The 14,987-nt window shown below is 30.3% G+C and overlaps 1 protein-coding gene across 1 annotated transcript; it reads right to left on the bottom strand.

Moving 5' to 3' along the window:
• Window positions 1–262: 262 nt before the first annotated feature.
• Window positions 263–11,887, bottom strand: LOC116023584 (beta-galactosidase 16-like). Its single transcript, XM_031264585.1, has 19 exons — window positions 11,735–11,887; window positions 9,777–9,872; window positions 9,580–9,692; window positions 9,439–9,505; window positions 9,144–9,236; window positions 8,898–9,041; window positions 7,876–7,970; window positions 7,510–7,618; window positions 6,927–7,011; window positions 6,703–6,821; window positions 6,389–6,553; window positions 5,770–5,951; window positions 5,295–5,386; window positions 4,431–4,540; window positions 3,587–3,691; window positions 3,251–3,355; window positions 2,997–3,142; window positions 1,356–1,677; window positions 263–500 (listed from the first exon to the last, which is right to left on the bottom strand). The coding sequence occupies exons 1-19, from the start codon at window positions 11,885–11,887 to the stop codon at window positions 390–392; spliced, it is 2,412 nt and encodes an 803-aa protein (XP_031120445.1). The 3' UTR covers window positions 263–389.
• Between the last annotated feature and the right edge of the window lie 3,100 nt (window positions 11,888–14,987).

Raw genomic sequence — 14,987 nt, 5'->3', positions numbered from 1 at the left:
AATATGTACTTTATAATATTTTAGACAAATATACCTCTAACGTTATAACTTCCGTTATCTTTTCCACTATTGTTACCATGCACAATTGCACAAATATATATAAAATATTTTACATTATTATTATTATTATTAGTTACAATAATTTAAATATTTAAAATCTAAATTTTTTAAAATTTTAATATAAAGTACTAATATTGGACACCTATATTTTGTGCATCACGCATAAAAAATACTAGTATATATATAATGGAATGCTTTCACATTACCAATCACTAATGCATGTATGCATTCCACACAAGATAAAAACGTACAATTTATTTTCATATAAAAATGTATGTATATCAAATTTATGAAATTCTTGAATTAAATTATGAGATGTGTGTGTTTTGTTAGGTGCATTGAACATCGACCAACAGAGATTTAGTAATCCCTGGACAGGGGTCTCCCCCAAAGGCTCGACTTGAAACTGAGATTGAGCATTTCCTCTTCCCTAAACACCTCTGCAACCAATTCATACAACACTGTAAGTTATATTAATTAAATCATTATTGTCTATGAAGAATAGACATGGAAAATAGTTATACATCTAAAGGGGAGAGAGAAATGACAATTTTGATCACTTAATGTAATAGAGTAGGTTTAGTCCCTTTTGAGTGACGAAGGAAACCCGCATCAACTATCTTAATGCGTGCAACCGGTAAATTCAGTCTTGTAAAGATCACAAAGCGGTCAATCAACTTAGATTGTACATTGTCTACATCAGCTTAACTCAATGGTTCGATAGAAGATAGTATTTGGAGCAAGAACTAAGATTTTAAACTCGATAGCGACAATGTGAGGATTATGTCCAAAGTGGGCAAATCCCTTGTGCGCACCAGCATTGGCCAATGTCTGCTGAGCTACTGAGTTACCGTGATCCTCCCAAATACTTTGTTGGGCCGAAGTGTATCCCATAACTTAGGTAGCCCATAACTAACAAGTTCACATCAAAAAGCTAATCGGCCGCTCTCACTAGAAGTCCAATACTAAGTCAACAGTTCGGCCAAGTTAGTTAAAGTTGTTCCAAACTCGAACACCTTTTGTTAAGCAATGATGTGAACTCATTTAGATGACATAAAACACTACATTGCCCATTTGACACTAAAAGTAAAACAGCCAAACACTTAGGGAGTTTAGTTGGAACTTGTAAGGATACATTACATACCTTTTTCATATTGCACTGAATTAGAATTCATAAGGAGAGGCCTATAAATTCTAATTCATCAAATTGAGATGCTCAACGAATTATATTGTAATTGCAATTCAATTATATCCAGCCAAACAGGTAGTTAAGAGAACGAATATAGAAAAAGTACCTTTTCCACGATGGATTGAGAATTGGGGGAGTGGCAAGTCCCAAGAGCATAAGCGGCACAATCACCGGTGGGGGTTCCGAAGCTTGCGAACAAAATTCTAGAAATGTGTTGTTTTTGGGGACAGTGAAGCTGCAGTTTGGGGCCACTCATGCCGCGCTTCTTCCATGAACGCACAGGCGGCGGATGCAACTCCCCCACATGCCCACACACTTTGCTGATTGAGATTGAATCAATTGTGATGCCCAAAGGATTTCCCCCTTCTTCCTCAAACAAAACTACACTGTTTTTACTTGCTCTCACAAATGATCTTGGAATGTTGTACCTGCAAAATTACAAAATGGTGGGGGATAAAGAGTGGTAAGCTAGGAGTAATTAAAGTGATCGTAGTAAAACAGAACATGCAAATAAAGCAAGATATCAAATTTTAAAGAACAACCAACTAAGCTGTCTAAACATTTAGTAAAACTTGTATATACACTTCCTTTATATATATATATATAAGTTGCTATTATATGCATATAAGGAGGTTTTGATTTTCATCGAGATTGGCATGGTGTGAAGTGTATCAACACAACATAAAGGAACGAGGGGAAGAATTGACGGGGAATTGATAAGACAATAGAAAAGAAGGGGGAAAGGACAAAGGAATGACCAATGTATATATACATTTAATCACTGGGGTAGAGAAAATTGGTTAAAAATTTTGGAGTTGATAGTGAATGATGTAAGTCTTGGTATACTATTCGTTCTCCCTAGAACATAATTAAATGCAAAAGCATGAGAATAATTCTAAACTCAAGATGTTAGAAGGTTTGAAATCAATAGGTACCGAGCTGTTACAATTACTTCAGCAGGAGTTGCTGTCAATATTGAAAACGTCCTTAATTCCTCAATTCATTTCGTGTATATACACATACATATATATTAAGGGCTGAAGGCCGGGGGGGGAGGGGGGGGAGGGGATAAATGTCACTATGCCCTCGTTGCCCCCTCTGAATCAGCCCATGAGAAGAGCCCTTACTTCTCTAACTGAAACTTTCACCTAATATCTAATATAGTTGTCAACTAGAGTGGTTTTATTCAATTTAGTTCTAAATGACTTTTTGTGTTCAATTTAGTCTTCGATTTTGATGGTTTTACCCAATTTAGTCCTTTGTTAAAAACTCTATTAATGGACGAATAGAAATAGAGACCTAGTGATAGTTTCTCATCCTTCATCCCATTTGGGATGATTCCTTCTTCCCCATTAAGATCCACGCAAAAATGTAAATCTTTGTACCCAAATATTTATTTACTCTGTATTTATTTATTTAGGGTTGAAGTTGATTTGTTACGAAAATTTGTATTTCTGCGTGGATCTTAATAAGGGAAAGAAGAAGGAATCATTCCAAATGAGATAAAGGATAAGAAATTATGATTAGGACCCTATTCTTAAACTAATATAATTTTTAACAAATGATTAAATTGTGTAAAACTATCAAAGTCGATGATAATAAATTAAGCACAAAAAGTCATTTAAGACTAAATTGAGTAAAATCACTATAATCAAGAACTATATTGGGCATTAAGTTATTATTTAAATGGTTGGACAAAAGAACTATTGTAAATAAATATAAAAAAAAAAAAAAGAGTATTACTTACCAGGCCTGAGAAGGTGTGCCTGATGGTGTATGGAAAGAGACCCAATAACGACCAATGCTCTGGCCGTTAACCCAAACATGACCTTTTCCCATGGAGCCAAGGTTTAATGCTATCGGTCCATTACCACTTGGTGCATCAAATGTGGTCTATTGGGCGACAATCAAACAAATTTAAATTATATGTAATGTAATATAAGTTTCATTTTCTCAAAACAATTAAGTGGTTTTATTTTCTCAAAACGTAATAATGCATACCTTGTACCATATAAGTGGTTGCTTAGAATAGCTAAACTTGCTCCATTGAACCGTATTTGATGCATCTTCTTCAAAAATTTGCATCTTTTCTCCCAACAATCCAACCTTTACAATATAGAGTTAAAAATGCACACCTTGTATTTAAGTATTATATCGTTGTCTCATTAATTATACAATATATACTACTAATAAAAATCACTAATACAATAAAACAAACTTATAGCAGAGTGGGTAATAAAACATAATACTCATACTAAAATGTTATGTGTAGATTCTAATATAGTGATTGTGGATTATCTCGTCATCCAAAAACAATAAAAATAAATAAAAGAGTACCTGATAACCCCATTCAGAATGCCGAAGATCTTGCCTTCCTTGACTTGTTTTAATCGCAGCTTTACAGAGTCCCAAAGCCCTGCGCTCGAGATACGGTCCTGAATTCTGTAATTCATAAGTTAAGAGGTTAGAAAATAATAATAATAATAATAATAATAATAGAAAATTTTACAATGTTGTAAGCTATATTATAATATATTTTATAATATAAAGCTGTACATTATACTTTAATTTGTTAAAGGTATATAAAAGGGATGGTACAATTTCGTGAAGTACAAGATACGCTTTATAAAGAATACTAGTAGTAAATATGTATCATTTGCGATTGAATAATGTTCAATAAACCACGAAAAGTTAATAAATTTAAATGATTGAAATAAATAAAAACTAGAACATAGAACTTTAAATTTTTATGATAAGAAATATTATTATTTAGAATTACTTTTCTTTTTAAATGTATTGAACTTAGTATGTATTGTGTTTTAAAAAGATTAGATTTAGATTTTAGCAAATGCAATTAGTTTTCCTGGTAATTTTTTTCTATTATAATTAAAATTTAACATTGATACATAATAAATAAAACAGAAATATATTTTTTCAATAATAAGTCAATGATGCATATACTTCACATCATCATATAAGATACAAATGAAAAAAAGAAGGTATAAATAAATATTTCAAATAAGAATTTTATATTAAAATGGATACACATTATTTTTAATTAAAAATTATTATCAAATTAAATTATATTTATAGATACACATAATGCTACATATAACCAATTTTGTAGAAGTTATGAAACAGGGAATTAAATCAGCAAATTAAATTAAGAAGAAGAAATTACTGGTAATCCAACTGAGGCACTTAATAGGGAAATGCTGTTTATCCCTTCCTTTAGACTAACTCTTCTCTTCATTTTAAAACTTGAGTGCCTAAACCTTCCATGCGCATAACCTAAAATGGGAAGCTGTAAAAATCAACATAAATTCTCACACTTCCAAAACCTTCTGTCAATGCACACATGTTTTCATTTTCATTTATTTTGGGTGATAAAATAAACCCGCAACTACTATTTAAGGTTATACATTGGTCGAGTAAACTCTGTAAACTATGTAGGAGAGGTAAACTGTACAAGGAATGACCTAGGCTCAACCAAGAGAGTGTTGGCAATAATTAAACGTACTAATGGAATTTAAATACAAAAATCATGTTCCACCCACATAGCCACCCTTTTTTAGTGTCATATTTTCATTTTGATTCTGTCACATTTAGTCCTAAACTGATTGACCACACGTTGTCTTTAATTTCTACTATCAAATTGTTACCATATGTGATCCAAGTTAACCACTCATGATCCTTCAACTTTTAAAATTTAACCAATTGTGATTCTTTTCAAAGGACGATGACTGGTTAAATTGGACCACGGATGGTAAATTGGTAACAATTTGAAAGGACACGGGTGGTCAATTTGAAAGTTAAAAAGCTTATTTTAAAAAAAAAAAAAAAAACTTATCATTTAATTTCATTGTGGTATAACTCATACAGTGTTGGTTCGAGGTTCATATAAACATCATGAAATTATTTATGTATGAACAACCCCCACTTCTATATGAGAAACAGTGTAATGATATGGTTTTAACAAATTTTTCCTTAAAGATACCAAAATATATTATAAAGTACTCACAATTATTTTGATTAAAAAAATTACCTGCTAATGCATCATTAAAGAATATATGTAATACATGTCCCAATGTCTTCACCCTAATTGTAGATGAGGTGTCTGATACGTTGTGCTGAAAACTGTAATATGTATTTCAGTTAGTATATATTATTATACAAAAGAACATTACCCAAAAAAAAAAAGTAATTTGTAGGAATTTTCATTACATAAAATTAGTTGAAGACATGGCTGGAGAAATATAGAAGAGAAGTAGTCGAGCAGGCAAAAAAATCACTCGCCCGAGTAGGACACCGACTCGGTTGAGTTAGACGCTTGACTTGATCAAGCTAAGCGCGCGCTCAACTCGGCACTTAGGGTGCCTATTCTACTGATTAATTGGTTGGCAAACTAAAAGCTGCATAGGCTGAAATCGCCTCGACCTAGGGATGCCTAGCGCCTAGTTAGGGCCTAAGCGGCCGCCTATTTCCGTCATCGTGAGACATAGTATAGTTTACCAGTTTACCTGGTTGTGTACCAAAGATAGTCTGAAGTATCTTTTGTAGTATTCATATGTTCAAGTAAAGCATTTGCTCGTGTTGAAGTGTTAGAGAAGATGGGAACTTCCTCTTTGAATTCTTCCCATTTTTGAGCTGAGTTAAATTGGAGGACTGGCGTCGTTGATCTGGTAGTGTATTTTGCATTAACCTATATATTCACAATGAAAAATAGAAACCAAATGTAGTTATTTCATGAAAAACAAATGCAAATAGCATCATTATTATTCATATTGTATTATTATATATGTACATACAAACAATATAATCTTTGTATTAATAATGAAAACTATACTATGGGGTGTTTGGTAAATTGCTATTAGCTAATAGCGGTTAGCTGATTAATTTAGTGAGTTTGACTAGTTGGTAACATTAGCTTATTGTACAAAGATGTATGATAAATTAGTCGTTAGTTGATAACTGATTATATATGCAAAATGACTTTTTTAAAGCTTATCGAAAAGTGTTTTGGAGTAATAAGTTGTTATAAAAAGCTAATTAATTAAACACGGATTTTAATTGTTTAATTAAGTCAAACAGTTAATAAAGGTCAAATAAATCAAAATTGACTAATAAGCGGGCTTATACCTTAGCGGTGTTGAAGACTTGTGTCTTGCAATCGGGCAAGATGCTTATGGATTTAGGAGGCAATTGATACGAAGAATTCTGAAACTGCACCGTTGCACTTAGGTTGCGGTTGATGTTCACTAGAAAAGCTACGCATTCTCCTGAATTTCTCCGAAACATGTACGCCTGATTTTAACAATATAATCACTTAATTTGTTTATAACTTAGGTATCAATTCAACTTTGTTTATTGACCTTTTATTTATACTTTTGATTATGTGAACTTGCAAGCTAAAAATTATATGAGAGAGAAAGAAAATAAATTTGATTGTTTACTTCTTGGAATGGGCCCAATGAAAAGTTAGAAGGTGTGCCATGCATAATGGTAGCTGAATTTAGTTTAACAGCAATATGTAAGTCCTTTAGATGCCCCCTTTTGGGTTCTCTAAATAAACCTGCAAGAACATGTTCAATCCATACTCACAATAAATAAATAAATAAATAAGAAAATTAAATTTAAAAAAAATAATAAAACATGAAAAGTTTTGAGATTGAGTTACCATATTCATCTATGGGAGCTTGATCATAATAGCCCGTTATCACAAATGCGGAAGCTGATCTACCAAAATTGGTTCCACCATGGTACTACAGTCAACCCAAGAAGCATAGTTAAATTGGGTAAGTTGAAAACGAGTCAAAGTATAAGATAGTATACTCCATAATATATTAATATACAGTATCTATTATATAATATTATATGTATGCATGTATAATATGGTATTGCAATCTAATAAATGGAGCATAACGAAGCTAGTAATTAAAAAATAAAATATCTTTTTTCATAAATCATAAATACATATACCGCCATAAACAAATCTTAACTGATATGTGATATATTTTGAATGAATAAAATAATAATACTAAATTAGTTAAATATTAATTTAAAATTTGATCAAACTGACTCAAAAAATAGTAAAAGAGATCATGGGAATGGGATAAGATACTATAGTTAATATTTTAATATATCATTTAACAAGTAAAATTAAAGCCAAATTTTTTCTTTTTATTTATTTATTTGTTTATTTTGTTTGAATTGTTTAATTAATAAAAATAAATATAATGCAAATTAAATAATATATGTACCATGTAATAGTTGATAAAGCAGCCTTTTTTGCGTGCAATAAATAGAGCAACATGATATGCTATGTCCTCTGCTGATCTTATGCGTGGCTCACCTCCATATACTTGATAGCTTCACCCATAAACAAACAATATAATTACAATTACTTCTCTAAATTGTTAATTTTTTCTATTTTTGTTCGTATAAAAATAGATTTCAAAGAAAAAAATGATAAATTTTTAAAAGTTAAATATAACAGGCTTTCAAAAAAAATGAAATATCAAATATGAATAATTTTAAAATAATGTATTTATCTCATAATACAATATATATTTTTAATATACTAAAATTACATTATTTTTATAGTGAATAGCATTGATATGACTTACAAGCTTGTCCAGTTCTCAGTCCAAATTGCAGGCTTGTTTGGTGAGTTGGGAGTGAAATCCAGCTCCCCACATTTCATATTATTGCATGAATTAATCTGCAACAAATTAAATGTGCATATATATAAGAATGTGTACTGTATGTAATACATATACATACATACATACATACATATATATATATATATATATATATATATATATATATATATATAAAGAGGGAATTGGATATTTTGAATGGTGTTTTCTGTTTCAACTAAAAGCATATTATTTTTTATGAGCTCAACTCTAATATCAAATTCAATGTCTGTGTTCCTTATTAATTAAAATTTTAAATTGATAATTGTACTAAATATTTATTATTTTTAAGGAAAATTATACTTTTGATCCTCTAGTTATGCACATAGTATAGACTTAGTTCCTAAGTTATATGAGTGATCAACTTTAATTCTTAAGTTTTTTTTTTTTAGAAAATCTTTAATCCTTAAGTTATACATGGAGTGGCAATTTTAGTCATTAAGGACCAAATCAGCCACTTTATATGCCAATGACCTTGTGGTCTAGTGGCATACGGTGTCCCAGTTAACACTCCTACATGGATGATAGAAGTGGGTTCGAGCCTCAATAAACACATTGTAACCGAGTACTACTCAACCACTTTATAAGTGAAATAGTTCCTGAGCCATTAAAATGCAAGAGTATAACTGAATAGCTAAGCTAAAAATGTGATTCCCCTTTTTTATATATATTATAGAGAAAATTGTATTTTTTGGTCCTTCAGTTATACTCGTGATACAAACTTAGTAAAGTGGCTGGCTGATTTGGTCATTCAATGATTAAAATCACCTATGCATGCATAAATTAAAGGTTATGATTAAAATCACCTATGCATGCATAAATTAAAGGTTAAAGATAATCACACATATACTTTAGGAAGTAAGTGTGTACCACATGTATAACTGGAGGATCGAAAATGCAAATTTTTCTATATTATATGGTCAACAAAGATATGAAATGGAACTCACAACAGGATCAGGAGCATCAATTTGCTTGCACATGACCCATGGCACACCAGTTTGGAGTCCCACAGCCATCTGCGCTGCCCAACGAACATATGGAGGCCCTTTCTCCTTCAATCCTTTCTCTACATTGCTATACTCGTTCTCTATCTGTCAGTTTTATTATCCTTTTCTTTAATTATAAGTTCAAATTATAAATAAATTTTAAATAACTCAAAAAACTAAAGTCTTGGAAAGAAATGAGAAATTAACCTGAGACAATATGATGGGACCTCCTTGAGAAGCAAATAGTTTTTCTGACTTGAGCATGTTAACCATCTTTGTTGTGAAGTTTTGCATGTGTAACTAATATATGCTCAAAAATGTGAATTATTACACACAATAATATTGTACATTCAAACTTATAAAATTAGCTAGATATATCGCGCAGATTTGTAAAAATTACATATATAATTATATATATTACTTTTTGTTATATACGTTATAATCAGTGATGGTACTAATAATAATCGAATATTTAGTTAATATGAGAAATTGGTTAGCTTACCTTGAATGGTTCATTATCTGACCGGAAAATGATGCCAGGGACATCATGTAACCAAAACGGGAAACCTCTGTAACATCAAATATTGTAATAATTATATTCATAGTTTGATTGTTTTAAAAAATGAGAGAGAGAATATTATACCCATAACTAATTTCAGATTGAATGTAGGGTCCAAAACGAACACATGCATAGAGACCCTGTGCCTGAATTTCCTTTATGAAACTTACTATATCCTTTCTCCCGCTAAAATCAAACTACAATTACAAAACAAAAAATTATTATTATTATTATTATTATTATTATTATTATTATTATTATAAAAATTAATAAAAATGTACCTGACCAGGCTGAGGCTCATGCTCATTCCAAAAAACATAAGTTTCTATTACATCCAACCCACCATTTTTAGCTCTTTTTATGAGTGACGGCCACATCTGTTCACGCAAGAAAACAACAATATAATATAATAATTTTTTTTAAAAAAAAAAGATAAATAAGTACCTAAACTTTACCTAAGAAGTTAATTAGGCCCTTAAATTTTCAAAAGTTACAGTTAAACTGACAAACATGATATTTTTGCACAATAAAATCCACAAACATGTGGGTGACCTATAATTACAAGTCAACTAGCATTCCGGCAACCTCCGACAAACCTCCGGCTAATGTCCGACAAAATTTCAACAAGCCATATCAAATACCATTTGGTCGCCTTCTCCAAACGCGATCAGCGATTATTTGACAGTCGTCGGTCACTAGTATTTGACATGGCTTCTTAGAATTTTGCCAAGACGTTCGTCAAAACTGGTCGAGACCCTAGTAGACCTGTAATTAGAGGTCACCAACAAGTTTGTGGATTTCATTTCTCCAAAATAACATGTTTGTGGGTTCAATTGTAACTTTTAATAATTTAAGAACAACCTAATTGACTTATTGGGTAAGTTTATGTGCTTATTTGATCATTTTCCCTAATTTAAATGTGTGATCCTTACGAGTGGGTGTGAAATGTCAACAAATTATAACAATTTCTAAGCAAATTAAACAAGACTATAACCAACAAATGGAGCTAAAATACCATAAAAATAATGTGTCACGCAACCATGAAGTGTTCCTTAAAAAAAAAAAAAAAAAATTACATGCAATGCAGTGTACGGAAGAAATTGAATGTTGGTAAGAATGGTGAACTACTATAGATTATAGTGGTTTATATATCACAAAGTATAAATATTTTAATTCACTTACGGTGTATGCACGCACGTACATAAGTATATACATGCATATCAATATACATATGCGTGTATATAGGTAGGGACGGATCTTGAAATACTGTATGTTAAGTAGGGTTGAAAATTTCAAAAACTTCAAAATACGATAAAAAAATATTTATCATAAAATATGAAATGGTTGGAGTAATAAATTACATACATATCATCTCTATTAATATGATATTCGTAAATATGTTTTATTTTAATTAGGTCAACTTTATGTATCTCTAGATGAATTTGAATACGATGACGCACAATTAAAAATTTTAGACAACATTGACTATATAGTCCATTAAAAAAAAAGTTCTTTCAACATTTTTTTTATAATCGAATTACAAAACATATTTTGTATCAATTAATATAATTCATCATCAATTCAAATAATTATTACCATATTTAACACATTATAAATCTCATAATTAATATAAAAAACTACAATTCAGTGTAGTCAACAAAATTTGATCTCTAAATCTCTTAGAATAATAAGATACCTATAATCAATAAAGTCACTTTAATCTTTAATAATTTTTCTATACAATAGTATATTATCTACTCTTAATTAAAACATATACTACACACACATATAATCGGGTGGGGTGAGATGTGGTGACGTGGGGGAAGGGGGCAACGGCCGCCATTGCCCCTCTCTGGACCCGCCCTTGTATATAGGGCATTATGACAAAAAAAAAATCAAATAACAATTTTAAAATAAAACGCTTCTTTTTTTAATCACTTGATATACCTAAAATACCTTAATCATTTATGGTTTATACAAATAATATTGTTATATAACTTAGCAATAAAGCATTATACCATGATAATTTCAAAGAAGACCCGGCTAGCTTCCTCTTTTAGTATCAAATAATATCAAGATACAATATAGTATATAGACACACATTTGTATATGTAGATATTGATGTGCAAATCTCAGGGCGTGGCAACTAGTAAACGTCATTAATCATCGAAACTTTCGGGTCCCTCCCTTTCACAAACAAAAAAAAAAAAGATATTGATGTGTTAAAGAGAGAGCATACATCAGGGGTGCTTCGAGGATAATGAATGGAACCGGAGAAGAGTAACTTCCTCTGGCCATTGATGATGAGGGACCTGCCATCATACGTGACGTCTCCGCCGTAGACGGCGGCCGCAAAAGCCGCCGCCAAATAAAGTCGCCATAGCCACCACATGATCGATCTTCTGTCTGGCAATATAATAGAATTGAACAAGTGTGTATGTAGTGAGTAGAAATATTAGGCGAGATTTTTTTTTGAAGTAATAAGGAGGAAAATATATAAAACCAAAACTGGACGACAGTACAAAGATGGCTGGAAATTCCCAGGAAGGAAATTCTAGGCCCACATTAATTAAATTCCTTAAATAGTCTATTTTTTATATCATATAACGTAAGATATTTGTTGGATGATTGTGTATAGGATGAAGGATCCAGCTCAAATATGGATACTACATCATATCCCATTTCATTTTATTACAAGTAAATAGATAATTTAATTAAAAATTAATTAAGGTGATTAACTGTAAATGAAATTTTTACATTTTTCATTTTACAATATCTCAGTCACTTTTGACATACATAAGTATCTAGTAGTTGTTCTTCATTTTTCAAAAAAAAAAAAAAAGTAGTTGTTCTTCAAAAAAAAAAAAAGTATCTAGTAGTTGTAACTTGTAAGCCTTTTTGGTATACATTTGATTCCTTATTATCAATTTTTATATTTGGTCAATCTATATTTGATTCCTGATTATCAATTTTTATATTTGGTCAATTTATATTTGATTCCTGATTATCAACTTTTATATTTGGCCAAGTTTACAGTGTCATCAAACATGACAAGAATTTATATTTGGCCAAGTTTACAGTGTCATCAAACATGACAAGAATTTATATTTGGCCAAGTTTACAGTGTCATCAAACATGACAAGAATTTAATAGTTATATATGTGAAAATTAATAATTATGGAATGTATTAAAAGTACTATAGTTATGAAACCAAAAATTGAAAACAATTTCATTTCAACTTTTGCAAATCATTCATTGTGTTTTGTGCACTTTGGAATTGTTCTTTAATCTTTGCTATCTTCATTGTTTATTTTCCATTGCTATAGTTGTCTCACTTTTACTCTATTTTTCTACTCCATGTTGAAATGTCATATTATGATTATTCTAAAAATAAATAAATATTGTTTTATTCATCTGCTTTGTGACAAAAGGTGTATTCCATAAAGATCATATGAAAATTAAAGTTTTATAGGGCTGCGCAAACAATTATAGTAAAAACGTTCACCATAAAACGTTATAAACATCCACTAGAATAAAGTGAATTGAATTAGTTTTAGAGTAAATAGGAAAATACTAAGGCGATGTTTGGTAAATGGCTGTTAGCTAATAGTTGTTAGTTGATTAGGTTAGAAGTATGATTAGTTGTTAACATTAGCTGATTGTATAAAAGTGTTTGGTAAATTAGCTGTTATGTATAATTTCTTTTCTCAAAAAGTTAATTGAAAATGTTGCTTTGAGTTGAATTTTAGTATTTTAGAGTTACAAAAAATTTATTAACTAAACACATATATTAATTTTTTAACCAAATCAAACAACTAATAGTGGTCAAACAAGCCAAAATTGGCTGATAACCAAACAGGGCCATATATACTCTCATTTTTCTACTCCCAATTTTTACTCACTCACACAAAATTTTGATGTAGACATTTGTATTAGGACTCACATGAAGAAAGAAAGAAAAAAATCCCTTTATCAGGGCCCACCAAAGTTAATATGGTATGATAATCTGTATTCAAATTTAAAAGTTTCCACTTATAAGCCAAGGAAATATGATTACACATAAAATCCTCTCAAAACGTGATTAAACCATATTAATAATGTCTAATGGACCACAAGTTTACCAAATACTAAAACGGTGAGCAACTGTTAAGTAATAATTTAAAATAGGCTCATTCGAAATTGACCAGTCACATCAACAACAATATTTATTATCCTGCGCTCAAACTGCCATTGACTAAAGTGCAGAATGTAAATATTGAATGCTGAGAATCAAATGCTATATAATGTNTTTGGCCAAGTTTACAGTGTCATCAAACATGACAAGAATTTAATAGTTATATATGTGAAAATTAATAATTATGGAATGTATTAAAAGTACTATAGTTATGAAACCAAAAATTGAAAACAATTTCATTTCAACTTTTGCAAATCATTCATTGTGTTTTGTGCACTTTGGAATTGTTCTTTAATCTTTGCTATCTTCATTGTTTATTTTCCATTGCTATAGTTGTCTCACTTTTACTCTATTTTTCTACTCCATGTTGAAATGTCATATTATGATTATTCTAAAAATAAATAAATATTGTTTTATTCATCTGCTTTGTGACAAAAGGTGTATTCCATAAAGATCATATGAAAATTAAAGTTTTATAGGGCTGCGCAAACAATTATAGTAAAAACGTTCACCATAAAACGTTATAAACATCCACTAGAATAAAGTGAATTGAATTAGTTTTAGAGTAAATAGGAAAATACTAAGGCGATGTTTGGTAAATGGCTGTTAGCTAATAGTTGTTAGTTGATTAGGTTAGAAGTATGATTAGTTGTTAACATTAGCTGATTGTATAAAAGTGTTTGGTAAATTAGCTGTTATGTATAATTTCTTTTCTCAAAAAGTTAATTGAAAATGTTGCTTTGAGTTGAATTTTAGTATTTTAGAGTTACAAAAAATTTATTAACTAAACACATATATTAATTTTTTAACCAAATCAAACAACTAATAGTGGTCAAACAAGCCAAAATTGGCTGATAACCAAACAGGGCCATATATACTCTCATTTTTCTACTCCCAATTTTTACTCACTCACACAAAATTTTGATGTAGACATTTGTATTAGGACTCACATGAAGAAAGAAAGAAAAAAATCCCTTTATCAGGGCCCACCAAAGTTAATATGGTATGATAATCTGTATTCAAATTTAAAAGTTTCCACTTATAAGCCAAGGAAATATGATTACACATAAAATCCTCTCAAAACGTGATTAAACCATATTAATAATGTCTAATGGACCACAAGTTTACCAAATACTAAAACGGTGAGCAACTGTTAAGTAATAATTTAAAATAGGCTCATTCGAAATTGACCAGTCACATCAACAACAATATTTATTATCCTGCGCTCAAACTGCCATTGACTAAAGTGCAGAATGTAAATATTGAATGCTGAGAATCAAATGCTATATAATGTTTTCAACGCAACAGCCTGCAAAAG

The sequence above is a fragment of the Ipomoea triloba genome, chromosome 6 (assembly GCF_003576645.1).
Source record: "Ipomoea triloba cultivar NCNSP0323 chromosome 6, ASM357664v1".
NCBI lineage: Eukaryota > Viridiplantae > Streptophyta > Magnoliopsida > Solanales > Convolvulaceae > Ipomoea > Ipomoea triloba.
Note: the sequence above shows the minus strand (reverse complement) of the source record. Positions and strands in the feature narration are given on the sequence as shown.